At 41.4% G+C, this 24921-nt stretch overlaps 1 protein-coding gene across 4 annotated transcripts in view; it reads left to right on the top strand.

Annotated features, from left to right (window-relative positions):
• FAM169A (family with sequence similarity 169 member A) overlaps nucleotides 1–24921 on the top strand; it is a 57776-nt gene that overhangs the window by 11224 nt on the left and 21631 nt on the right. For 3 of the 4 annotated variants that reach the window (XM_084802718.1, XM_084802717.1, XM_084802715.1), the window contains exons 2-5: nucleotides 9106–9240; nucleotides 11067–11166; nucleotides 12104–12189; nucleotides 15297–15468. In XM_084802718.1, coding sequence (XP_084658844.1) covers nucleotides 9109–9240; nucleotides 11067–11166; nucleotides 12104–12189; nucleotides 15297–15468 — 490 coding nt within the window. In that variant the 5' untranslated portion in view covers nucleotides 9106–9108. Of the gene's footprint in view, nucleotides 1–7346; nucleotides 7426–9105; nucleotides 9241–11066; nucleotides 11167–12103; nucleotides 12190–15296; nucleotides 15469–24921 lie in introns of all 4 variants that reach the window. The other variant, XM_084802716.1, reaches the window with a different exon arrangement.

The following is a 24921-nucleotide window of genomic DNA, read 5'->3' as shown; positions in this document are numbered from 1 at the left end:
CAGGTTAGTCTCAAACTTAACTGTAATGAGGATGACTTCGAACATGTGACTCTCCTGTTTGTACTTTCCAAGTGCCAAGGTTATAGACGTGCCACCAGATCCACTTAATCAATGCTGCAGGTTGCGCCCAGAGCTCCATATGTGCTAGTGAAATATTTGACCAACTGAGTTAGAACCTTCTGCCAAGGTGTTTTTCTTAATTGTGTAGTAACCATTTAAAAGTTCTGAATACAGTGTAAGAAACAGAAAGTCTAAGGAAACTACATTGCATGGTTTAAAAAATTGACTTCTTAGGAGTGATTAAGCAGTCATTATGGTTACTGTGGTCTATAGCAATTGTGTCATATTTAGGGACATCGGGGTCTGTGTGGCCCTTTGTTTTGACCTGGGAACCTGGCCAGCAGGTTAAAAGCTTCTGTTGATGGATTGCCTGGCTCTACTGCCCCAGTGGTGAGAGCTCAATCAGGCCTAAAACTCATTTGGAAAATGTATACTAAAATACCTACCTCTTGGGTCATTTTGAGAAACAAATGAGATAATATGTGTAGGATGATTATCACAATGCCTGGCACATGGTAAGTGACTGTTTATTCTGAGCTTAAAAATAATTATAAATGAAAATTTGAAAGTACTACCCCTTTGTGTGTCTATACTTTTTCCAGTTTCTATTTTCCAGTGAGTTCTAGTGTTTTAAAGCAAAGTAAGCAAGTATAGACAAGTTACTAATTAGAAAGGACATCAGAAATCACTGGCTCTGTCCTTAGTCTTTGATGCGGATTAAAAAAATGTGTTCCGCTTTTTAGAGTTTAGAGCTTGGTAGGATAGACAATGAGGAACACCGAATCCCATTCCTGTGTGTTACATAGTCCAGGAACCCGAACCTTTCTCAGCTCTACAGCTCCAGAAACCTCATTGCCTCTGCGCTGCTCATGCCCAGACCTTTTCTTGTTACTCCCTAAACAATACAGCCTAACCATTTACACAGTACTCACATTATCAGTATTGTGTGTAACCTAGAAATAGTTTAAACTGGGCAGGAAGATGTGTATAGGTAAATCTTCAAATACTGTGGCGTTTCATACAAGAAACTTGAGTACCTAGCCTTTTAGGCTGGGAATGAGTCGTGGAACCAATCCACTATAGGTCCTGAAATATAGCCACCCCTGCTCAAGATGTGGACAGCATCCCCTCAACTTGTGTCTCTTCAGTTCTTTAGTGAATCTACCCTGTGTACAGCTGCTGGGTAAACTGTCTTAAAACAAAGCTTTGAATGTTTTCCCTGCTTAGAGTTGCTGAATGGCTTTCTGCTAATGTGTCAAGTAAGGTCAAGGAGTTTGTAATGTAGTATTTGTGGTGGTTTGAATAGGAATGGCCCTCCAAAGGCTCATATATTTAAGTGCTTGGTCATTATGGAGTGGTACTGCTTGAGAGGGTTTAGGAGGTGTTGCCTTGTTGGGGTAGTTGAAGGAAGTGTGTCACTTGAAGTGGGCTTTGGTTTTCAAAAGGTCAAGCCAGGCCCAGTGGCTTTCTTTCCCTGCCCTCAGATCTGATATCGAACTCTTAAGATTATCCTTGCCAGAGGCAGGCAGATCTCTAAGTTTGAGGCCAGCCTGGTCTACAAAGTGAGTCCAGGACAGCCAGGGCTACGCCTGTCTCAACCCCTCCCCCTTCCCCCCAAAAAAAGATTATCCTTGCCGTTAAGATAGTGGACCAAACTTCTGAAGCTGGCAAGTCCCAATAGGTGCTTTGCTTTTATAAGAGTTGCTGTGGGGCGGGGTGGTGGTGCATGCTGTTAATCCCATTACTCGGGAGGCAGAGGCAGGTGGGTCCTTGTGAGTTTGAGGCCAGCCTGCTCTACGAAGTGAGTCCAGGAGAGCCAAGGCTACACAGAGAAACCCCGTGTCAAACCCCCCTCCCCCAAGGAAAAAGAAAAATTGCCGTGGTCACGGTGTCTCTTCACAGTAGTCGAATACTAAGACGGTATTCTTAGTCTGCTGTTTTCTGACCTCAGTTTATTTTTCTATGTTTCTACTCTCAGTTGTCTTTATGTACTTTAGCTGCCTTGGTAAACCCAATTGCTTGCCTTTCTCTCTACTTTCTGGGTTCTGCCTGGGACCCGCCCTCTTTCTTGAGGCTTTTATTCAAAGACTGTATTTTCAGGGACCATTACAGTTCATTACAAATTTACATTTATTCATTCATTTGCTTAGATACATTCTGAAGTTCTGCAAGAAACTTACTATTGTCTTCCCTTCCTGTGAGCCTGCTGTTAGGTAAATAAGTCCACATGTGTGTGCAGGAGGACAGTAAGAGCACGTGTGTATGTGGGGCTATGACTCCAAAATCAAGAGTGCAGAGGCCAGGGCAGGAAAGGGGGATGAATGCCAGGCTTTGGTTCAGATACTGCTGTGTTTAAAACATCTGTACAAGGTGGGAACCTCTGGCTGTGTTAGCTTTATACCACTGTGGCAGAATGAGGTAATCAGCTTAAAAGGAAGTTCATAGTTCAGAGGTTTCAGTTTGTGGTTGCTTACCTCTGTTGTCCTTGGGCCTGTGGTGAGGCAGTGCATCGCTGGTAGAGCAAAGCTGCTTACCTTCGGCAGTCGGGCAAACAGGGAAAAGGGAGCTGGGGTCCCACTATTTCCACTTAGGGCATGCACGCGTCTACTGACTTAACTTCCTTAGCTTAGACTTGTTCCCCAACTAGCTCTTAGCTTAATGGTGCCCAGTGGTTCCCAGTGGTGCTGCAGGCTGGCTACCAAGCCCCTGGGCCTTTGGAGAACACTTCTCCCAACCATCGCCAGTTAACACAAACATTAGAGAGTAAGGTTGGGGGATGTTTACTTTAAGTTTTTTTTTTTTTTTATGTTAAAGCAATCTTTGGTTATACATGAGACAAAAGTCTGTGGTATTTTATGTTAAAGATGGTGGCAACACTAAGTGTATCGTTTGTACTCCTCTTTTACAGTACTAGTCTTGAGTCTGGCTGTGCTGAACCCTAGCAACTTAAATAAATCCCAGTAAAGTCAGATGTGCTTATATGGTAAAGAAAACAGGTATAAAGCGAAGTCTTAGATTTGATATTGAAGTGGACACTGCTCTGTGACATTTATTAAGTACTTTGCAAATGCTTCTGTAAGATTGCAAGCGGTGTTTGGTCTGGCCATGGAGCACTGGAGTTGCTCTTGTGCTAGAGGCAAATGCAGTGCTTAGTATATAGTACAGCATGTGTTTAGGTGGAGGCTTCAGTTGCAGTTCATGTATTTCTTTGTTTAAGGTCCTTAATTGAGTTACTGTTAGACTTTGCAATGTATCAGGTGTGTAAGAAGCATTGTCTGTATTGTGTTCATGGGATGGGATTGGTGAGGAGGCTTTATCAACCACTCCTGGGGACAGTCATTTAGAGCTCGTGTTCTGACCCTTCAGTAGCCTTCAAACATCTTTAAGTCTTATTTCAGCCATGAGTCCTGTTTTGCTTTCACGATGAAGCCCCAAATTCATATCTGCCTTCTTTTAGGTAGAATGAAACACAGCCTCTTTTTTGTTTGTTTATTTGTTTGTTTTTCTTTTCTTTTTTTTTCTTTTTTTTATTTGTTTGTTTTTCGAGACAGGGTTTCTCTGTGTAGCCTTGGCTGTCCTGGACTCGCTTTGTAGACCAGGATGGCCTCGAACTCACAGGGATCCGCCTGCCTCTGCCTCCTGAGTGCTGGGATTAAAGGCGTGCGCCACCATGCCTGGCTTTTTTTTTTTTTACACATTTATTTAATTTAATTTTATGTGCATTGGTATCAGATCTCCTGGAACTGCATGTTGGTGCTGGGAATTGAACCCTGGTCCTCTGGAAGATCAGCCACTGCTCTTAATCACTGAGCCATCTCTTCAGCCCCAAAACTCAGAGCAAGGCTCTGAGTCCAATCTTGTGTGGTCTTCCTTAGTGTCTTTTCCCATCAGGATTCAATATTGTTAACAATACACTGTGTGTTCTTTCCGGTTTTTGTGTATACATTTGTACTGATACTATTTTAAAACTATATATGCAAGTAGGCTGTTTTAAAATGAATTTGTCCCCTCGCCCCTCAAACAGAGTTTCTCTGTGTAGTCTTGGCTGTCCTGAACTCACTTAGTAGACCAGGATATCCTCAAACTCAGAGATTCACCTGCCTCTGCCTCTTTGAGTGCTGCAATCAAAGGTGTGCAGTACCGCACTCAGCTGAATTTGACATTTTTTGGTGTTAGTTTTTTTCTGTTACAAACCTCTGTTCATGTTCTTTACCAATGTCTATGCATTTTAGCTTTAAAAATACTTTGTTGTCTGTATTAGTGGATTAACCCTTGTGGGCTATGGGTATACTGATTGTAATTTGCCTGTCACTTCTGTTTTTAGATACACTTTTTTTTAAGTTGGAGTCTTAGTGTTGCCCAGGCTGGCTTCAAGCTGCTGAGCTCAAGGAATCCTTGTGCCTTGACCTCCCTAGTAGCTAAGCTCACATACAGCCACACTGAGCCTAGTACAGATGCAAGCCTTTTCCGTGCTCAGCAGCTAGTCACAGTTTATTTCTGCCCCAACAGAGGTCTTTTTCCTCTACGTATTCCATAGTTTCAGTATTTGCCTAAGGTCATACAACTAAGTCCTGTCAGTTTGGCTCTAGGGCACGTGACATTAGCCAGTGTCAACCCCATAGCATACAAAATGCCAGTACAAAATGTCTAAATGATTCCTTAGCTCCAGGTATTTCCTTGGACATGAAGAAAGAATTAAACCTTTAATTAGAATATTTCTTAAAATATTTTTGAAAAGAGTATTTATATTTAAGATTTTCCTGATAGGTGTTCTTAGGATCCCTAACACCTATGTTTTTATAGATGGTGCACCATTGTCATTGAAAGAGCAGATATTGACTGAAGTCATTTATGTCTGTTGCTTACTAGCAATACAACTGTTGGAAGCAGCAGGCATAAATCTTAATTATTTTTGTTTTTTTGGAGACAGGGTTTTTTTGTGTAGCCTTGGCTGTCCTTGTAGACCAAGCTGGCCTTGAACTCCTATTGATCCGCTTGCCTTTGCCTCCTGAGTGCTAGGATTAAAGCTGTGCTCTACCACGCCCTGCCATAAATCTTATTTAAGATCCCATGTCTCTGGGGCTGGAGAGATGGCTCAGAGGTTAAGAGCACTGAATATTCTTCCAGAGGTCCTGAGTTCAATTCCCAGCAACCACATGGTCCCTCACAGCCATCTAATGTGATGTGATTCCCTTTTCTGGCCTACAGGTGTACATGCAGGCAGAGCACTGTATACAAAAAAGAACTCCCACCACTCACTTAGAAACTCAGCGTGGTGGCGCATGCCTTTAATCCCAGCACTTGGGAGGCAGAGGCAGGTGGATCGCTGTGAGTTCGAGGCCAGCCTGGTCTACAGATCAAGTCCAGAACAGCCAAGGCTACACAGAGAAACCCTGTCTCAAAAAGCCAAAAAAAAAAAAAAAAAAAAGAAAGAAAGAAAGAAAGAAAGAAAGAAACTCAGAGGCAGGCCTTACCCAACTGTAAGTAAATCTTTACAGGGAGTAGAAAGGGCTTGCTGAGCACTGTAGGCTCAACTTTTTTAAACTAATGTATTTTATTAACAACTTATTAACCGAGTGTAGTCACTTATAACCCAACTAACCAAAACAATAGGAAAAGAAGATTAAAGAATAACAATAACAAAACTGTAAGGATATCAGTTCTGAGGAATGATTCTCCTGGTGTGATCAGCAGGTTTTCTTCTGCTGGAATCTAGAGTAACCAGAACCTGGAGCCTCAGCAGGAGCCTGATCCCTGAAGAAGCCTAGGAGCGTCTTGATGTGGAGCGATGAACAGCCGAAACTATCCTAAGGCTCCGCCTCCAGTTCTGGGCTCTTTTTTTTTTTTTTTTTTTTTTTTTTTTTTTTTTTGGTTTTTCAAGACAGGGTTTCTCTGTGTAGCCTTGGCTGTCCTGGACCCGCTTTGTAGACCAAGCTGGCCTCGAACTCACAGTGATCCACCTGCCTCTGCCTCCCGAGTGCTGGGATTATAGGCGTGCGCCACCACGCCCGGCTCTGGGCTCATTTATGTATCTCCTCCCAGAGTCTGTTCATGGGATCTTTTCAGAGGGCAACAACCAAGCTTCCACATAAGGTGGCTGGCTGGTCTAATAGTGAATTAACCTCACCTGCTCTCTCACAAGACTGTTCCGATCCTGCACTTGGGATCATAAAAAACATGTTTATCTCTCATTCAGAATACTGCCAAGGACCACCTAGATTTGGGTAGTAGTGGTAGCCTTTTCAATTATTTCATTATTGCCACACCCATCTTAGCTTTCAGAGGACAGAAGAGTGTTTGGAAGCATCTAGGACTCAGGGCCTGTGGAGGACATGGGGTAGATGAAAAAGAGGCAAGGCAAAGGCAGCAGTTGAGATGATGTAGTACAGGGCTTGTGTTGGGCTGGGAGGGAAACTGGGGAGACAAGGAGGAGTAAAGAGTCTCATGGTTAGAGACCGGCTTTCTGTGTGAAGGTGAGAGCGTTCCTGCTTGGTGCCTACAAACCTGGCCTGTCCTGGAAGAGGAAATCATTGCGACTCAGAGCGGGCTTGTGACTTGGACTGGTTGAGCTGTTTTCTCTGAGAATTCTTTCACCTCAAAAATGTTTGTATTTTGATTTGGGGTCTGTTCCCCAGAAGCCCTAAACAGTAGCAGAAACATGTGGAAATCATGTAATAATTTTAGAATGTGTAGAGAGAGCTGTTGCCTGTTAAGATACAGTTGCCTGGCATTCATCAACAGTAAGCAGAGAGATGCACTGATGGGATCTCTTCTTCTACTCTGCTTTTTCACACTACCTAAGAATATTTCTTCTGTCATATAGTTTGTGAATCTGGGGAGGCAGAGGCAGAGTAGGGCTCATCTTGGCGCTCTCATGTGAGAGCTCTGCTTATATTTCTGTGCAGCTTGGCCAGGATTCCCAAGCATACCATTTATTTCATTTATAAATTAATTTGGACAACTTTTACACTTCACTGTCCATCCTGTGTCTGTTTTTTGATGAGCTAGTTGGCTTACGGCTGCATTAAGCTTTCTCAGTCATGTAGAATCTGTTTAGGCCTTACATGGGCAGAGCCTGAAGTGCTTGACAAAATTTGACCTGACAGCTTTACAGTTATGTAACATAGAACAGAAGCTTAAAAACAAGAGGGAAAATCGGGGTTTATCACAGCACCCCCCCCCCCCAAACCTTGCCTCTTCCGTGCTTTTGTAACGTGGGGCAGGGCTGGGAGTTTTTGTAGTCCTAAATCATCCACTAAGATTTTTTTTTTTTTTTTGGTTATAAGAATTTAGAGGTTCAAAAGGTCTTTAGGATTAGCCTGTCCAGTTGTATCGGATCACTAACGACCAGAGAAGCCTAAGACGGTAAGTAATTTACGCATGACCATAAGGTAGTGGCAGGCTGACCCAGTGTCACAGAGTTCCAATTCTAGTGTTCTTTGTAATGCAGTATGGGTATAGAATACTAAATCAAATAGTTACAGCAGTTTTACAAAAAATGAACTATGAAAAACACTGATGTGTGATTTTACATATTGAGTAAAAATAACTAGTGTAAGGTGCATTTTGATGCTTGGGCTCATATGTTTCCTGTTTTATAGTGGTGTGATGCTGTCCAAGTTTCTTCACTTGTGGATCTCCTCACTGTGAATCTGTACCTTAGAGATTTAGGAGATAGTTTTGAAACAAACAACCAAACAACCCCTTCCCCCCCAAACCAACCAACCAACCAACCAACCAAAAAAACCAAAACCAAAACCAAAACAACAACAACAACAAAAGAAAGCAGGTTTGTAGAGTTATTAGCTGGATTAGATTTATGTTTTTATTTCTTGGGCTTAATTTTTACAATTAACTTGATTAAAAAAAAATATATATATATATATATATATATCTCAAACTATTCCTAACATTTAGTTGTGGAACATTTATGTCATTTCAGAAAACTCCCCCCACCACCTTTTTTTTTTAATCTGTTTTTTTGAGACAGGGTTCCTCTGAGCCTAGGCTGTCCTAAAACTAGGTCTGTAGACCAGGCTGGCCTCAAACTCAGAGGTCCACCTGCCTCGGCCTCCTGAGTCCTGAGGTTAAAGGTGTGGTGTGTTACCACTTCCTGGCCTCGTGTGTGTGTGTGTGTGTGTGTGTGTGTGTGTGTGTGTGTGTACACATACATATTAAAAATAGATGTATTTATTTCACGTGCATACTTTTTTTCTTTAGTCTTTAGAGACAGGGTTTCTCTGTATAGCATTGGTTGTCCTGGACTCACTTTGTAGACTAGGCTGGCCTCTAACTCACAGTTATCCACCTGCCTCTGTCTCACTGGGTGCTAGGATTACAGGTGTGTGCCACCACACTTGGCTGTGTGTACATGTTCTACCTGCATATATGTGTGTACTACATGAGTACCTGGTGCCAGTGGAGGTCAGTAGAGGGCGCTGGCTCCTCTGTAGTGAGCCAACACACAGGTGCTGGAGATGGAACCCAGGTCCGGTGTAAGAGCAGCAAGTAGTCTTAAGTGTTTAACCATCTCTCCAGCCCTTCTCCTATGCTTCTTATAGTGACTTTTATGTTGAGGTGTATGTAAAGAGTATATTCATATAGAGATATTAAAATGTATGAGCATATGTGTATGTCTTATAACTGTATTATAAACACAAAGTATTCCTGCTTCATTGCCTATTTTTTGTTTTTGTTTTTTCTTGGGAGACAAGATCTTATACTATAGTCTAGACTGGCCAAGAACTCTGTAGTTCAGGATATTCTCAAACTCCTATTGGTTCTCCTGCCTCTGTCTCCAGAGTGCTTGGATTACAGGTATGAGCCACCATATCTGGCTTTATTGCCTGTTTTTTAAAAAAAAAAGAATAATACTAGAAGTTTTTTGACATATGTACCCAAATCAGTAGACCCAAGCTTTCTATCTTGACATAGTGAAATAGAACTTTCCTTCAATACAATACGGAGTATTATAGTAGAATTTCTTTGCTTTTGAGTAAGAAAAGGTGGCGTTCATTCTAAGTGTGTTTGTCCCATGTCTGTTAGAGGATGGCATTCCCTGTGGATTTGCTGGATAACTGTACACACGAGGACTTGGAAAATTCTGCTGAGGATTACCTCTCCAACTTACGGTGTGGAGACCCTGAAAATCCAGAGTGTTTTTCTATTCTCAATATTACGGTAAGGCATTTTGCAGTGATTTTTACCAATCTTTCTGTCCAGCCACATATCAGTGTAAAAAAAAAATCATTCAAATTTTAAAATATTTGCCAGAAACCTACCAGTAAAATGTGCTAATAATGGCTAATCAAAATTAACAAATTGAGTGGGACTCGTTCAGAAGAGGACGTTGGATGTCTTCTTCTATTGCTTTGTACCCTTTAAGCAGGGTCTTTGACCAAACTTGAAGCCCGCCATTTCAGTTAGGCTTGCTCACCAGAGCTTTGAGGATCCATCTGTCCCCAAGCCCATGCTGGGGTGCAGGCATGAGGGGAGTGGCTGTGCCTGGCTTTATGTGGGTGCTGGGTGTTAGGATTCAGGTTCTTGTGCTGGGGTAGAAGTGCTTTTCCCATGAGCTGTCCTCCCAACTTCTTCTGGCTGTTTACACAAAACGCACAGGTTATATTTGGTGTTTGCCTTTTTAATTTTATAGGTAGAAGTTTACCAGTTTTGGTAAGGCAAGATACCATGTCAAGTCTGTGTCATTTAAATTTACTTTAGATTTGGATTTTTGAATTTAGAAATTGCTTCTAATTAAAAAAAAATCAGGAAGCCTCCAAATGACATTTTTACATAACAGATCTTCCCCCTGAAAATTTTGTGATTTTTGAAAAATAAAAGTTTTAATTAGTAAGCTGTGTTGCTTTGAGACTATGAACTGAAGTGGTTTAATTTCTTAATATCTCTTGATTTCTTAAAATCTCTAGGCCTCAGAGCTTTCTTCTGGGAGTAATGGATTTAAAGAACTACAATTTTTATTATATTGGGTGGAGGGTAGGGCATGTGCGGAAAGCCAGAGGAGAGCTTTTCGCCAGGACTCTCCTCCTGCCATGTGGACTTGGTGTTGAACTCAGGTCATCAGGCTTGGCAACAGGCTCCTTTACCCACTGAGCCGTCTCACCTGCTCAGTGTAAAGAATTTTTTTTAAAGGTTTATTTTTTAAAAAAGATTTATTTGTTTTATATAGATGAGTGCTTTATCTGCATGCATACCTCAGGCCAGAAGAGGGCACCAGATCTCATTATAGATGGTTGTGAGCCACCATGTGCTTGCTGGGAATTGAACTCTGGACCTCTGGAAGAGGAGATAGTGCTCTCAACCACTGAGCCATTTCTATAGCCCTAGTGTAAAGAATTTTAACAACTTCTCTAGCACCACTATTTTTTAATTCTCTGAATTGACTGTTAAGTGGAAAATTGATGCTGGGCCAATGAAGGCAGAAGAATGTTAAAGTATTGCATGTATCCTGCTGAAGCATCAGGTTGCCTAACTGATCTTTCCTAGAAAGTGAAATATGTTCCTCTTGTGAAGTCTAACGATAATAAACTATAGTTGGTTTTGCAGTGATGTTTGCTCTTATTCAGTAGCATGGCTGGCATCTAGAACTATTTCTAGAAGGTTGGGGGGTGGTGATGGTGCACACCTTTAACCCCAGCTCTGGAGGCAGAGGCAGGCAGGTCTCTGTGAATTCAAGACCAGCCTGGTCTACAAAGGGAGTCCTGGACGGGCATGAGATACCCTGGCTTGAAAAACAAAAACAAAAATTAAAAAAAAAAAAATTCCACAAGAAAATACAACTCTTGTAGAAGAGAAGCCTGCTTTCCTTGTTGCTTGTTTGTTTTTATTCTTTTTGGGGGAGGCTGGGGATACTTACTACCTCCTATGAAATGAAGCTTATATTAAAACAAGCATTGAGAAAAGCTTACATTCTGTTAAATGCTTTGGTATTCTTCTGTCATGTATTTTTATTAAACTCTCCACTAATCTTGAATCATCTTTTATTTCAGATTCCGATTAGCCTGTCAAATGTGGGCTTTGTACCTCTTTATGGTGGCAATCAGACCCAGAAAGTCCTTGCTCTCTTTGCGCCTGAAGATTCACTCACAGGTTTCTTCTTTGCTTCATTTTTGTAAATTTGAAGAACTTGAATTCAAACTGCAGGAATTTACTGAGAAACTACACAAAAGATTTGTTGTAGAAACTTTTCTTTTCTTTTTTTTTTTTTAAGATTTATTTATCTATTATTATGTACTGTGCTCTGCCTGCATGTATACTTGCAGGTCAGAAGAGGGTGTCTGATGACATTAGAGATGGTTGTGAGTCACCATGTGGGTGCTGGGAATTGAACTCAGGACCTCTGGATGAACAGCCAGTGCTCTTAACCTCTGAGCCATCTCTCCAGTCCTGTAGAAACTTTTTTCAAATTTTGGTTTTGGAAAAATGTAATTCTCAGTTGCTTCTAACTATACAATTAATGAATAAAGTAAAATAAAGGTATAAAGTGTGGGTCTGCGATCTTCAGAGGAGGGGCTGTCGCTCAGTGGTAGAGCATTTACCTGGATGGGCGGGGTACTGGATTTGACTCTCAACATGACAGAAAAGGAAAGCAAGCAAGAATGGGTGTATTTCCCCTGTGTTTCTGGGATAAAAAGCCCATTTCCTTGATGTTTGTCACCATTGGCTCTTACAGTGTCTGCTCCCATGTCCATAAAGATACATGGGCCTTGTGGGGAGGGCATGACGGTGTATGCCCCCCTTATGGCTCAGCACTTTACAGCCCCTGTTCTCTGTGTCTTGACCAGTTTGGGGTTTCCTTGTCAACTGTCATCTACTGTAAGCAGCTTATTGAACTCAAATATATTAAGTAACATCTAAAAACTAACCATCTAGAAGTACTGGGTACAATAATAACATTTACAAACAAACAACCCCCCCCAAAGGGTGTATTTTCTACTGTGTATATAATTGTTATCAAGTAGCAATATTGTCTATTTTAGTCCTTTAGACTTAAATGCTAATGATCATTTTGTTTTTTAAATTTTAGCCATGGCACTTTACCTTGTTGGTCAGTGGTGGGCCATTGATGATATTGTGAAAACATCTGAACCTTCTAGAGAGGGGCTGAAGCAGGTAATACAATCATGTCCTTCAGTGATCCCTGTAAATGGTGATAGTTTTTGAAGTTACAAAATTTTCTCCATTTTCCTATAAAAGTTACACTAAACTCCTGAGTTTTCTTACTGTGAAACCGGGACTCAGTTTCAGCTTCCTCTGCTTATATGCAGAATTAGGTGAGGAGAGTGGGTTCTGGGGCTAGTTGAGTGAAGCTGCCTTTCTCTACTTAAGCTTTTGATCTGGTGGAGGAGAAACTAGTGTTTTGCTGAGGTTGCAGTTGAACCACACCAACTGGAAGGAACAAGTGGTGTGTCAGATTCTGACGTCTCGGGTAGGCTGCATTGCAGCTCTTGTTCTTACTTTGTTTGAGTGTGGAACGCTGAGAGACATCAGACTCAAAGGGAAGGAGCTTTAGGGGAGTGGTAATAGGTGAGTATTATTTCTTCTGGATAGTGTATTTATTCTTGAAAGTAAGAAGCCTTAGGAGAGTAATAGACCAAGCATTATCTCTTCTGAATTTTATATTTATTCCAGACTATGGCTTTAGACCCCAAAGTAAGAGGCCATTCATAGAAGCTGGGAGGTGCACATCTAGATCTCTCCCAGTCCTTGTAATGCAGCCCAGGCTTTAACTCCTCTAGAGGAAGAAGGACGTAAAACATATATAAAGCCGTAAAATAGGTATAGATGCAGTAGTGTAACTTGTCAGCTCTGACAGTGGAAGTGTACATAAAGAAAGCAAATACGCACAGAAGTGACGTGTGACTGAGGTAAGGCATCTTAGGGAGGACATCCAGCCGGGGCCTAAATGATAAGGAGGACAGATGCGTGTGTGTGATGTCTGTACTCAGGTGAGGAACTGAAGCCTCCAGGTATGGACAGGGAGAGGAGGATGACGTAAGACCCAAAATAAGACTGATGACTCCCTCAGCTTTAGTAGCTGTATTTCCACTGAGCATTAGGGAAATCAGTGAGGCGCAGCCCAGGAGCACCTCTGGCTAATTAGGAAAAGTTGGTAAAGTCACGGGAGGAAATAGCTGTTGTTTATAACCTTAAGCAAATGACATTATTGTTGTAGGCCTTATTTTCCTGTTTAATTTGTTATGGTAAAATTAAGATTATAACCCTCGATGTGTTAGCGTGGTAAGATACATGGCAGTTAACAGAAGGAAGAGTTTATTTGAGCCTGCCGTTCCAGAAGTAAGAGTCCCTCATCACAGGGATGCATGGCAGCAAGCATACACAGTGGCCAGTGTAGGAAGCGAAGAGATTTCATCCTGAACTGTAAGCACCAGAGAGAGCAGCTGGAAGTAGGGCAAGGCTATGTTATCTCAAAGCCTGCTCCAGTGACGGACCTTCCCGGCAGGGCGCAGCCAGCCAGAATCCACCTGCTCAGATACTTGAGCCTATGGGGGATATTTCTCATTAAAACTACCAAACTTAGGCTATATCTCAGTTGGTAGAGTGCTTGCCGAGTATGCATGAAGCCCTAGTTTTGATCCCCATTGATAGTAAAAGGTGGAGTTGGGGTTTTATAAATCCCAGCACCTAGGAGGTGGACATAGGAAGATCAGAAATTCAAAGTCATTCTCAGCAACATAGTAATTAAGTTCAGGACTACCGTTGACTTCATGAGACCCTTACTCTAAAAAATTAATAGGAAAAAATAAATTTAAGTAGGAATAAATGTCAAGTAATGTGTATACATTTCAGCCTCAAACTGAAACAGCAGCATGTGTGAGAAAGATCGGGCTTTAGTCAGTTGGAAGTAACATGAGGCTAAGGAGCCTTGAGTTTATGTAGCAAGCTCCACACTGTCTTCAGTGTTTGTAATAAGTGTATAAGCATGGACGGAGATAGCGGAGGGCCCGAAGCACTCCGGTGGAGAAGATGGGGATTGCAGAGTTTCTTGAGTAGTTAAGGTTGCCTTGGTGTAACATTGGGAAGAAGACCATGGCTATCTTCAGATGTTCTGCTTTATGTGGCTGCATGATATCAAAGAGTAGCCATTGGGAAGTAGATGTCAGCTTAGTGTGAGAGGGAGTTTTATGTTGGTTGGTGGTGCATAAGAAGAGGTGGCCTTAGCCGGGCATGGTGGCGCATGCTTTTAATCCCGGCACTTGGGAGGCAGAGGCAGGAGGATCACTGTGAGTTCAAGGCTAGCCTGGTCTACAAAGTGAGTCCAGGACAAGCAAGGCTACACAGAGAGACCCTATCAAAAAGAAAAAAAAAGAAGAAGAGGTGGCCTTGTCAATTAGAGATAGGCTGTTGTGCCATTTCTGTATCGTTTGGTGTGGGAGAGCCCCCCCAAGGGTAGTTTTGGAGTGGTATGTGCAGGTGGTTAATAGTTTCTTTCTCGGCACAAATAATCAGGACAGAGTTGTTTTCCTTTAAGGGGCCTTGGAAGAAAACAGTCTTGTGTCTAGCATTAGAGATGTCTGTGGGAAAGCTGACTTTAGTAGCAGAAGGCTGAGGTGTTGGAGTGCTGTGATGGCGTGGCTCTAGTAGGAGCTGGGTTTCCGTCCTCTTCCCTGCTGCCACCTGCTTCAGCGCGGGGGTGTGTGGGTGGGAGGGCTGGATATCTTAGTAGGAAGACAGGGCTGCCAGAGGAACATTTCACCTGATTGAGGAGAGAGTCTTTCCTAAGGGCTGCCTTCATGGGATGAGGTAATTGTTCTGAAAGCCTCCTGGGAATAGTACTAGATTTAAAAAATAAATAATTTTCTTAATGTAGGGATAGGAATGGGTAAAAGGATTGAAACAGAGTATATAGCGGGGGCAGTAGTTAGGGCCACAGAGACCCCTTGGTCTGGGCAGCTAGAATCATGAAGATAGTGTACTGAGCGAGCTGCTCGACAGTGTGCGCCTTGGGGCCTGCCTTGCCCATTGTAGAATTTGCTCCAAGGCAGTATCCCATGCGTAAAATGTGTTTGTGGGAAAGGGCTGTTCTTGTTATAAATGATTACCTTGATTTTATGATAATCGAATGTTTCCGAGTTGTGTTAACTGTATTTGAAGTGCTGAATGACAGTAGGAGTTGTGGGAGCTGCGGGCCAGGTGATTGGTGTTTCCTAATAGCTGCATATTGTAACTGCTTGCCTGCTGTTTGACTCTCTTTGTAGGTGAGCACTCTTGGAGAAAGAGTGGTTCTGTATGTTCTCAATCGAATTATTTATAGAAAACAGGAAATGGAGAGACATGAGATCCCATTCCTGTGTCATAGCAGTACTGACTATGCTAAGATTCTGTGGAAGAAAGGAGAGGCCATTGGGTTTTATTCAGTTAAGCCTACAGGTGAGTTTTACAAGTTACTTAAAACTGTATTATGGAAATCTCCGCTTTCACCTCCAGCTGTGTCAGTGTCTGTTAAATGACCCCTAGAGCGCATTCAGAGTTTCCTGGGAGTGTCCCGGCTCTACTGCCCTGGAGAGAGGATTGCTAGGAAAGCCGTTTGAAGAGTAAAAACAGACTTTTGATATAGAAAATGACCTTTTTATCTGTTATGAGAGAGTGTCATTTCACCGTAGTCTTTGTAGCCTTCTGCTCTTATATTTAAGGTTGCTATTTTGATTTCTCCTGCTGTTCCTATTACTTATTAAAACCCACATGGCCTATGTGCATTGCCATTTCTACTTAGAATGCTTAAAATAACTATTTATGATTTTAGCTTTGTTTTGAGGTAGGGTCTTGTTCTTACTCATAGCCCAGGCTGACTCGGCGTGCCATTTGTCATCGACGGGGCTCCCTTCTTTCCTGGGACCCGGGCTCTGCCCATGCTATTCTGGTAGTCAGCTCCACTTTATGTCCTGGAGCTGTGAGGCGCTGCTGCAGCCAATTCCAGCATCCCCCATTCTTCCCAGTTCCCTGGTTTTCAGTGTATTTCCTTTTAAGCTCCATCTTCCTCTGCTGGGTAGCAGTGGGACTTGAAGTGCTAATGCAGCCTTTGATTAGTAAGTGACTTTATTTCAAAGGAGTGCTCTTTCTCCAAAGGAAACTGAAACAGAAATAAAATTATTTTGAGAAATTATCCCCAAGAAAAACTAAAACACCCTTACCTCCTTTCTTGCTTCCTTTCCCTCTCCATTATACACAGTAGGGAAAGCTATGCCTGTAGCTATAAGATGAAATCTTTTTAATTTTTATATTAATGTGTGTGTGTGCGCGTGTGCTACAGTGCCTGTGTGGAGGTCTGCAGTGTGCTACAGTGCCTGTGTGGAGGTCTGCAGTGTGCTACAGTGCCTGTGTGGAGGTCTGCAGTGTGCTACAGTGCCTGTGTGGAGGTCAGAGGACAATTTAAGTCAGTTCTCTCACCCTTGATCCTAGGGATAGAAGTCACATCAGGCTTGGCAGCAAGTGCCTTCACCTTTGGGGCCCTGCTGCTGGTCCTAAAGTCTTTACTAAGTCCACTCCTAGCTAAATGAGGGTCTTTTGAAGACATTTATTAGTTGAGTTTTATTAGCAGGTCATTTGATGTGTGGGTAAGGACTGGCACAGCTTTGATAGAAGGCAAAAGGAGACTCGTTTTGAGGCCAGATTCTCCACAAGAAACTAGAAATGATTTTTTTGCTTGAAAGAGATTGCTGTGAGGGATTTGCAGTTTGTTTTCCAGGTTGAATATTTTTGATCTAAGGGTATTTGTGGGGGCTTGTTTTGTTATCTTAATGAAGTGATTGCATTAATTTGTTCCTTTAAGTTTTTCTTTGTGGTTATATTGACCAAACCAAAGGCCTTGAAGATGCTGAGATGTACTCTACCATTCACCTACATCCTCGGCTCTTACTGTTTCTTTTTATACTTTCAAAACAAAATTGAGAAACATCAAATATTTCAAACTAATTTTTCAAATAAGTAAAGTAAAAAATTTTACACGTTATTTTGCTGTTGAAAGAAGGCTTTTATTTTAATTATGTTGTTGAAGTACATATATTTGTAATCTGTATGAAAACTATAACTATGTTTTATAATTCTGGTTCTAGAAACCTTATCTCCCCAGTAACAGTCTAGCTGTGTACTCAAGTTCTGTATTTATTAGTAAGTAATCTGAGCAATAATAATAATAATAATAATAATAATAATAATAACAACAACAACAACAACAACAACAACTCTCAGTTCGTGAATGTTGTCAGTAAGGTGAATGGTCTAGCATACTGAACGTCTAGATTTTTCACATATCATATTTTACTTTCTGCTCATAAATTAATATTGTAGTCATAATTTGTTATTTAGTCAACAAATAGAATTCAAACTATATCTGCAAGTAATGGTCTTTGTAGATTATATTTCAAAGTAGGAATTTAATTTAGGATTAAATAGAAACAATAAGAATTACTTAAATTTCTTTTTGAGAATAGAATTTACATCTTTTTTTTCCTTTGGTTGTGTTTGGGTTTTTTTTTTTTTTTGTTTTGTTTTTTTGTTTTTTTTAAAGACAAGGTTTCTCCACGTAGCTTTGACACTCAGGAGGCAGTGGCAGGGGGATATCTGTGAGTTAGAGGCCAACCTGGTCTGCAAAGTGAGTTCAGGACGGTCAGAGTTATTACACAGAGAAACTCTGCCTAAAGAAAACAAACAAATTCAGAAGAAGGAAGTCAGGGCTGGAGAGATGGCTCAGTGGTTAGGAGCACTGATTGCTCTTGCAGAGGACCCAGGTTCAGTTCCCAGCACCCACATGGTGCCTACAACCATCTGTAGCTCTAATTCCAGGGAATCTGATGCCCTCTTCTAATCTTCATGGGCACCGGCGATGCATGTAGTGTACATAAGTAACATCCCTCCAAAATACTCATATACATAACAATAAATAAAAAACAAAGCCAAAGCAGAAGAAAGTCTATTTTTCTTTAAATATTGATATTAGCATTTGAGTGGAAGCAGGAAAAATAAACATTTAAACGTGGAAAATAGACTAAAAGAAATAAAAATAATTGGGCCGAGCTGAAGTGATGACTCAGTAGCTAAGAGCGCTGGCTGCTCTTCCACAGGACCCAGGTTCAAATCCCAGCACCCACATGGCAGCTCACAGCTGTCTGTAACTCCAGTTCCAGAGGATCCGACACCCTCACACAGACATACTGCAAACAGAACACTAATGTAAATAAAATAATAATAAATATTTTTAAAAAAGAAATAAAGATAATTGCTTGTTCTGTCTTTCAAATGTTTGTGTCCCAAATCTAAACACATTTGGAAACTACCCAGCGTATTGCTTGTTCCTTTAGTTTCCTATGAGAAGACTTATTCTAGACTGTGGCAGACAAGAGTCGTTGATTTCATTCTTTCGTTACCGTGGAGTTGCCCCAGCAGCTCTTTGTAGATAGGGGCTGTAATCTTAGTGTCTGTAGGCTGGGAGCACATCAGAAGATACTACGCTTGTTTTGTGGCACAACTAGTTTTGTGAAATAACCAGATTAGAATTATAATATTTAAAAAAGAAAACAAAGCAAGTAGATTGGTTTTAGGTACCAGGTACCATTTTACCATGAGATGTCTGCATCTTCTAAAGTTACATGTTCTGTTAAGGACAGGTTCTGTGATTGCTTGAAAACATTGTGCTAACTAATCATTTCAGTTTTCCATTTGGGGTGTGTGTGTGTGTGTGTGTGTGTGTGTGTGTGTGTGTGTGTGTGTGTTTTGTCATGTCTCTGTGCCTCCCAGCTCCCCCTTCCTGGAACTCGATTAGTAGACCAGGATGGCCTTGAATTCAGAGATTCGATCGCCTCTGCTTCCTGAATGCTGAGATTGAAGGCATGGGCCACCATGACTGGCCTTCATTTTCTTTTGTAGGAAGCTTTCTCTGTAACATAGTTATAAAATGCAGGCTTGACAACAAATAGAGTACTAAGGAGAATTATAAATTATTACCTGTCTTGGACCTGCATGCTCCCTTGTATTTATAAAAATCATAGATGTTAAATTTATGGATATGTTTGTCTTATAACATACCATGAGTAACTTAAAGGACAACAAAGATTTAATGAAATATAATTGGAAATGTTTGTGGTCACAAACTTCATATTTTATCTTATTTCCTTTCTAAAAAAATCATAGATGTTAAATCTAAGGATATGTTTGTCTTATACCGTGAGTGGCTTAAGGGACAACAAACATTTAATGAAATATAATTGGAAGTGTTTTTAGTCACAAACTTCATATTTTATCTTATTTCCCTTTGTTGTTCTGTATTTGACAAAAAATTTACCTGCAAAAATACTTCATATTTTTTAAGTTGGTCTCTACCACAGAGTGGTTGGTCCTGTTTCTTCTCTGGCTGCTCAGTTTATAATGCGTTCACATAATGCCTTCACATGCTTTATTTTTTCACATTTTGATGAGTAAAAACAAGCATTCTGTGTTAATTTTTAAAAATTGGAAGGATAGGCCAGATATGGTTGTGACTACAGTTAATCCCAGCACTCAGGAGGCAGAGGCCACTCTGGTCTGCAAAGTGAGTCCAGGACAGCCAGGGCTACACAGAGAAACCCTGACCACCCCTCACTCCCCCCCCCCCCCAAAAAAAGAGAAGGATAAAAATTACCAAGAGTGGTTGGTCTTACAGGCTTTAAAGTTGAGGCAAAAGAGCTTCAAACCAACAGAGAGAGAGGGGGGGGGGGGAGTGTGTGTGTGTGTGTGTGTGTGTGTGTGTGTGTGTGTGTGTGTGTATATGAGGTTGACACTGATTCGACTAGGCCATTGGTTAGGCCGGCTGGTTACCGATCACGGGTGTGTGTGTGTGTGTGTGTGTGTGTGTGTGTGTGTGTGTGTGTGTGTGTCCTGTTTTTTACCTCCCCAGCAATTGGATTACAGACACTTGCTCCAGTGCCTGATTTTTTTTTTTTTTTTTTAAACGTAGAAGTTAAGGATCAAAGTTACAGATGTGCACTGCCACACTTGGCTTTTTTTATGTTTTACTGACTGAGTCACTTGTCTGGCCACTGCACAAACAAATGTTTATGACAATTTTATAATAATTACTATCAGAATATTATATAATATTTTTATATCAGGCATGACAATGTTCAGAATTTACTTACTTCAGGCACAGAACTTTGTATTTCAAATCCTCATCCAAATTTGAATCATAACTGGTGACTGAGTCACATAGCTGCCTCAGTCTGTTTTCTGATGCCAGTGACCAGCAGCTGGGTAAGTTACAAAGAGCGCATGCCCATTCATCTCATGATGCCTTCTGTTGGGCCAGTCCCAAGTAGCATGGGCATGGTGGCAGGAGACAGGGACCACAGGAGACACCTAGTCAAACTGGCTTTGTCAATGTTAATCCCGCATGCATGAGTATAGTTTCCTAATCACTTCTTAAAGATCCCACCTGGCCCTAATTCTTTTGAGACAGATTTGTGTAGCTCTCTCTGGTTGGCTTGGAACTCACCGTGTATTCCAGTCTGGCCTCAAACTCATAGAGATCCTCCTGCCTCTTTCTCCTAAGTGCTGGGCTAAAGTGTGTGCCAGCACACCCAGGTTGGTACCAACGCTGAGTGTCTTATAATGGCGAGTAAATTTCAGCTTGGATGTTAGAGATAAACCTCACTCACACTGTATCACCATCATTGGGCAACATTTTTCAGAAAAGGTTAGATGTGTAGTAGTTGGATTCTGAGATGCCAGTGTGTTCTATAGGAAGCAATCTTTGAAATGTTTCTGAAACTAGAAAGGAAATTAGTAAAACTGTGGAATTTAATAAAATCAATTTAGCAAACCCTATGTGGTACAATAATCATGCTAAATTTCTGATTTTGACAGTAATCTGTCTATATAAGATTTTTATATTGGGAAAAGCTTAGAAAACGGTTTACGAGAGCTCTTTGTAATGGTTTTGCAACTCTTTTTTTTTTTTTTAAAGATTTATTTATTTATTATGTATACAGTGCTCTGCCTGCATGTAAATCTGCAAGCCAGAAGAGGGCATCAGATCTCATTATAAATGGTTGTGAGCCACCATGTGGTTGCTGGGAATTGAACTCAGGACTTCTGGAAGAGCAGTTACTGCTCTTAACCTCTGAGCCATCTCTCCAGCCTGCTTTTGCAGCTCTTTTAAGAAAATTTTAGCCGGGCATGGTGGTGCACGCCTTTAATCCCAGCACTTGGGAGGCAGAAGCAGGCGGATCACTGTGAGTTTGAGGCCAGCCTGGTCTACAAAGCGAGTCCAGGACAGCCAAGGCTAACACAGAGAGACCCTGTCTGGAAAAGCCAGGAAAAAAAAAAAGAAAATTTTATTTATTAATATGTGGGGGTCAGGTCGTGGGCTTGCTGTGGAGTGCATATGGAGGTCAGAGGACACCCACTGGAGTCAGCGCTTTCTTTCCACTTTTTACATGGATTCTGGGGATCAAACTGGGCTGTACCATAAGCACTTTATCTGCTGACCCATCTCACCAGCCCTGGTTTTGCAACTTTTTATCTAAAATTACTTTTAAAATGTTTTTAAAAATTTAATATTAATAATATGTCAGAAATTATGTCACTTCTGAAGCTAAAGAATCAAAAATTTGATACTATGGTGCTATGTGAATATATGTTATTTCAGGGTATTTTAGTGGTTAATGAACAAAAATAATTCTTTTTTGGAATTTGACCAGGTCAAGAAAAGGTGGGGGGCTGAAAATAACAAATGTTTATATTAGGAAGACTTGTAGCTAGGTCATTCCGCTGTGACAGTCATTGTCTGAAAGCCTGCCACGCACACAGGCACACAGCCGCTGCTCCTGCAGCTGCCCTCTCCTCCACTGACCTCTTGTTCTTTAGAAGGCCCTCATCAGATACAGCCCCCTTACTTTGTCCAGGCTCTATAATGTTGAGAAATAATTGTTTGGGTGGTTTTTGTGTTTTTTTGTTTTTGTTTTTGTTTTTGTTTTTTTTTTGAGACAGGGTTTTTCTGTGTAGCCTTGCCTGTCCTGGACTCATTTTGTAGACCAGGCTGGCCTCGAAGTCACAGTAATCCACCTGCCTCTGCCTCCCAAGTGCTGAAATTAAAGGCATGCGCCACCATGCCCAGCTGAGAAATAATTTTTTAAAAGTAATTTCCCAGTCTGAGTTGTGTGATGGCGTGCAGTCTTTAATCCTGACACATGGGACACAAGCAGGCAAATCCTGGAGATTGAGGCCAGCCTGGTCTATAGAGTGAGTTCCAGGACAGTGCGGGCTATACAGAGAAACCCTGTCTTGAAAAACAAAACAAAACAAATAAACAAAAACCAAAAAATAAAAATAAAAAAACCAACCAAACAAAAAAACTCCAGTCTTGGATTCTGTTGTAGCAATATAATTGTACTAAGCCAAAGATGTAGGGGAAACTCAGGCTAAACACAGTGACTTTTTCGACCAGGGAGCCTTTGTTTCTCCAACCAAATTCCTCTTTGGGCCTTCTCCCCCACACAGCTTCATTTTAGTCCAGGCTGGCCTTAGTTTACTATGTATCTTAAGATGACTTTGAATTTCTGATTCTTCTGGCACTCTGTTGCTAGAGCATTTATCTTTGAAATTAAGATGTGTTCTTTGGGGAAGGTCTAGCTATCTGAAAAAACCACATGCTCTCAGTAAGGACTCCGTGTACTAGAGGGTAGGGATGGCTCAGTGCAAACACGGTTTCGTCCCTCAGAGCACCCAGAATCTACTGAAGGAGACAAAACATCCCCCTGCGAAAACCCACTATTGTCTGTAGATACCTAACTGTCATTCATGTTGGTGAGTATGTATCTGAGGCATCAGCAGGAGTAGTTGGTGAAGACTACACACTTAACTGAGCCTAGAGGAAAGGGTCACTGAGAACCTACTTAGAAACCTCGCTGGAGGGTCAGTAGGTTATCTGAAGTTAGAGATGTAGGCCAAGAAAGGACCATGCTAGTACCCACGTGCATGAGGGTCCTAAGTATGTAAAGGAGAGTTCAGAGATGCAGGTTGTGTTTAGACACCCTCAATAAACACTGCAGAGAATAAAGAGAAGAACCTTAGACAAGACAAAGCACCAAAAAGTTGGAGGGGTGAAGATAAAGACCACATTGGGAAGGATCGTAAAGGCCACAGTAAGATAAGTGACATTTTATTGTCCTTGAAGCTGTCAGAGAAAGCAATAGGGACATGGTTTTTGTAACACTTGCTTGGTAAGTTGAGACTTCCTCTGTAGAGCTTTCAGAAGAGAGAATGGCCCACGTGCGCACTCTAGTGGTAGAAACCCAGAAGAAAGCAAAGTGGAGATTCCCAGAAGAGTGCACCGGGTTCATGGCCTGAGTTGGGGTGTTAGGCTTTGCTTTCTGAAGATGAGTACTAATTGTTTTGTTTTAAGTCAATGAAGTTAATCTGGCCTGGTAGGCAGCATCAGGTAGCTTGGGATATCTTCTGGATGATTGGGAAAGGAATTATTACTCAAGCCCAAACCTGGACCCTTAATAGATTTTCCTAGGTTGGTTTCTTTAGAATAGCTAATGCTTAACTGACTTAAAAAACCCAAAAAATGATCACCTAATTTGTTTGGCGCTCACATCATATAATGTGGGAAAGATATCCTCAAATAGAAGCTTTTTTTTTCCTTAAAAAAAAACTTTATTGAGATGACAGAAATATTAACTGCAGCTCAGTAAATAAAGACAATGTAATGACATTTTACTAGATGCTTAAGTATACATATCTGTGTATGTATACAACATTGTTCAATATGACCTATTGCTCAAATATCAATATATAATTTCACCACAGAAGACATTTTTAATTTTTGATCTGAGCATGGTTAGCACACACCTTTAATCCCAGCACCCAGGAAGGCAGAGGCAGGAGGATTGCTGTGAGTTCCAGGTCAGCCTGGTCTACAAAGTGAGTCTAGGACAGCCAAGGCTACACAGAGAAATTATGTCTTGAAAAACAAACCAACAAACAGACATTTTAAAGGCTTAAACCTGTTGGGGGTAAGAACATGTCTGTGTCTTACCTGGTTTGTAGTTCTTTAAGTTTCATAGGGACACTTGTGAGATGCTAATTGCTTTAAGGACGTAGGTCCTGTATACAAAGAAAGGGTTCTGTTAATAGAGGAAGCTGCTCAGTATGGCAGAGTAGGCTTGTGTATCACTGAAGTGTATTTATTCGTGTTATTTTTAGGAAGTATGAGGTATCTGAAGAGACTCTAGCAAGAGCTGAAAGTGGAGAAACAGGTTCAACTGCTTCAGAAAGTGCAGATGGCTTCCAAGCCTGGCTTATAGAGTGAGTGGTAGAATTTGGAGAGGGGAGAGGGTGTGTCTTGAAAGGTCTCTAGGTCAAAGAAGGAGTGAATTCTGCTCTATGGTAAAGGGAAGTAGAGAAGGGATTTCAGGATGGAGGGCAACACCATCCTCCGTGCTCTTTTAAAAGGCACCTGGAGGCACTGGGAATCCAGGTACCAGATGCCCAGGGTGGGCAGGTATTCCATTTAGTCTAGAGAATGATCTGCAATAACCGAGGTCGTGCTTTCAGTTTATTTTTTATGTGTATGAGTGTTTTGCCTGCATGTTTATATGTACACCATGTGTATGGTACCCACACAAGTCAGAAGAGGTAGTCAGATCCAGTGAAACTAGAGTTATGCATGCTTATGAGCCACCAGATGCCTGCTGAGAACTGAACCTAGGTCCATTCCCAGAAGAAGCATTCTTAACTACTGATCCATCTCTACCCATAATTTTGGTTTTGAATGAATGAGCTTATTAAATACAAAGCAAGCCACAGTAAGAACAAATATCAAGTAATAGATAGCAAAACACCTTTAAA

This window comes from Acomys minous, assembly GCF_964271855.1.
Source record: "Acomys minous genome assembly, chromosome: 11".
Lineage (NCBI taxonomy): Eukaryota > Metazoa > Chordata > Mammalia > Rodentia > Muridae > Acomys > Acomys minous.
This window is presented reverse-complemented; position numbering and strand designations above follow the sequence as displayed.